The 1,074-nt window shown below is 37.0% G+C and overlaps 1 protein-coding gene across 1 annotated transcript; it reads right to left on the bottom strand.

Moving 5' to 3' along the window:
• Nucleotides 1-177: 177 nt before the first annotated feature.
• Nucleotides 178-369, bottom strand: LOC103583307 (GTP-binding protein Rit2; the record flags this gene model as incomplete). The annotated part of the gene is made up of 1 exon (XM_008564661.1): nt 178-369. A coding segment is annotated over one exon (192 nt), but the record flags the coding sequence as incomplete, so codon positions are not given.
• Between the last annotated feature and the right edge of the window lie 705 nt (nt 370-1,074).

The raw sequence follows: 1,074 nt of genomic DNA, 5'->3' as shown, positions 1-1,074 counted from the left end.
TATGGGCTATATTGTGGTAGCCAACACAGTCTACTGCAGGACAATGAAGATTTCTTAGAAAAATCACGTGCATCATTTCTTTCTCATATCCTCAGTGTGAACTTTGGAAAGCTATACTTGGTACTATATATTCTTGAAAGAAAAGACAGAAGCTAACAGATAAAAATTGGCACTCACCTGGCGGAACTGCTCTAGGTCAATTTTGTTACCCACCAGCACCAGAGGAATTTCGTAGGTGTGGCGGACCTGAAAAATGAGCTCTTTGAACTTGGCAGCCTCCTGGAATGATTGGCGGTCAGTGACAGAGTAGCAGATGATGAAGCCCTCCCCACCTCGCATGTACTGCTCCCGCATGGCTGTGAATTCTGCCTGTAGGGAAAGAACAAAACTGTTTATGGGCTTTGGGTAGAGAGAATCAATATGAGATCTAAATGTATTATTTTGAAATTTGATCTTTTTAAACTATTAAGACTGCTGATATTTTATCATATATTAGAAATCTTGGAAGGATTTTTTAAATGGCAAATTTCATCATGGATTCACACATAAGGGGATTACATATAGATAAAATATTTTTGATGTTTTTAATGACTTCACTTTAGGAAAATGAGTCTAAATTTGGATGACCTAAATTTGTATTAAAATTACTTGAGCCTAGGCTAAATATTCTCTACATTACATATTTTATGTATTTACTCACTTCCTACTCCTTGGAACTAGTTTTTTTTTTCTAGAAACCATTGATAAAAATATGAATGATCTAAGGAAGCTGGCTTTACTTTGCAAATGAGAGTTGGTTTGTACAGGGAATCTGCCATAGGTCTGCCAAGGGACCTGGGAGAACAAACTAGTTTTCTACTTAACAAATGAAGACAGACTAGAATCAGACCTAGATAATCTTTGTGCATAGAGGAAGTTATTAGCATAAATAATCCAGACCCATCTAATTTTAAAGAGGTGCATAAACGGAAGGATCTGATTTGCTGAGTGATAGGTCAATTTCTATATTCTGTTGAGTTTTTTATCTTCCTGTCTCCCTGCAGGGGAGGGCATCAGTATATTCCAGATGGTACC

Source organism: Galeopterus variegatus, unplaced genomic scaffold (genome assembly GCF_000696425.1).
Source record: "Galeopterus variegatus unplaced genomic scaffold, G_variegatus-3.0.2 Scaffold21481, whole genome shotgun sequence".
Classification (NCBI taxonomy): Eukaryota; Metazoa; Chordata; class Mammalia; order Dermoptera; family Cynocephalidae; genus Galeopterus; species Galeopterus variegatus.
This window is presented reverse-complemented; position numbering and strand designations above follow the sequence as displayed.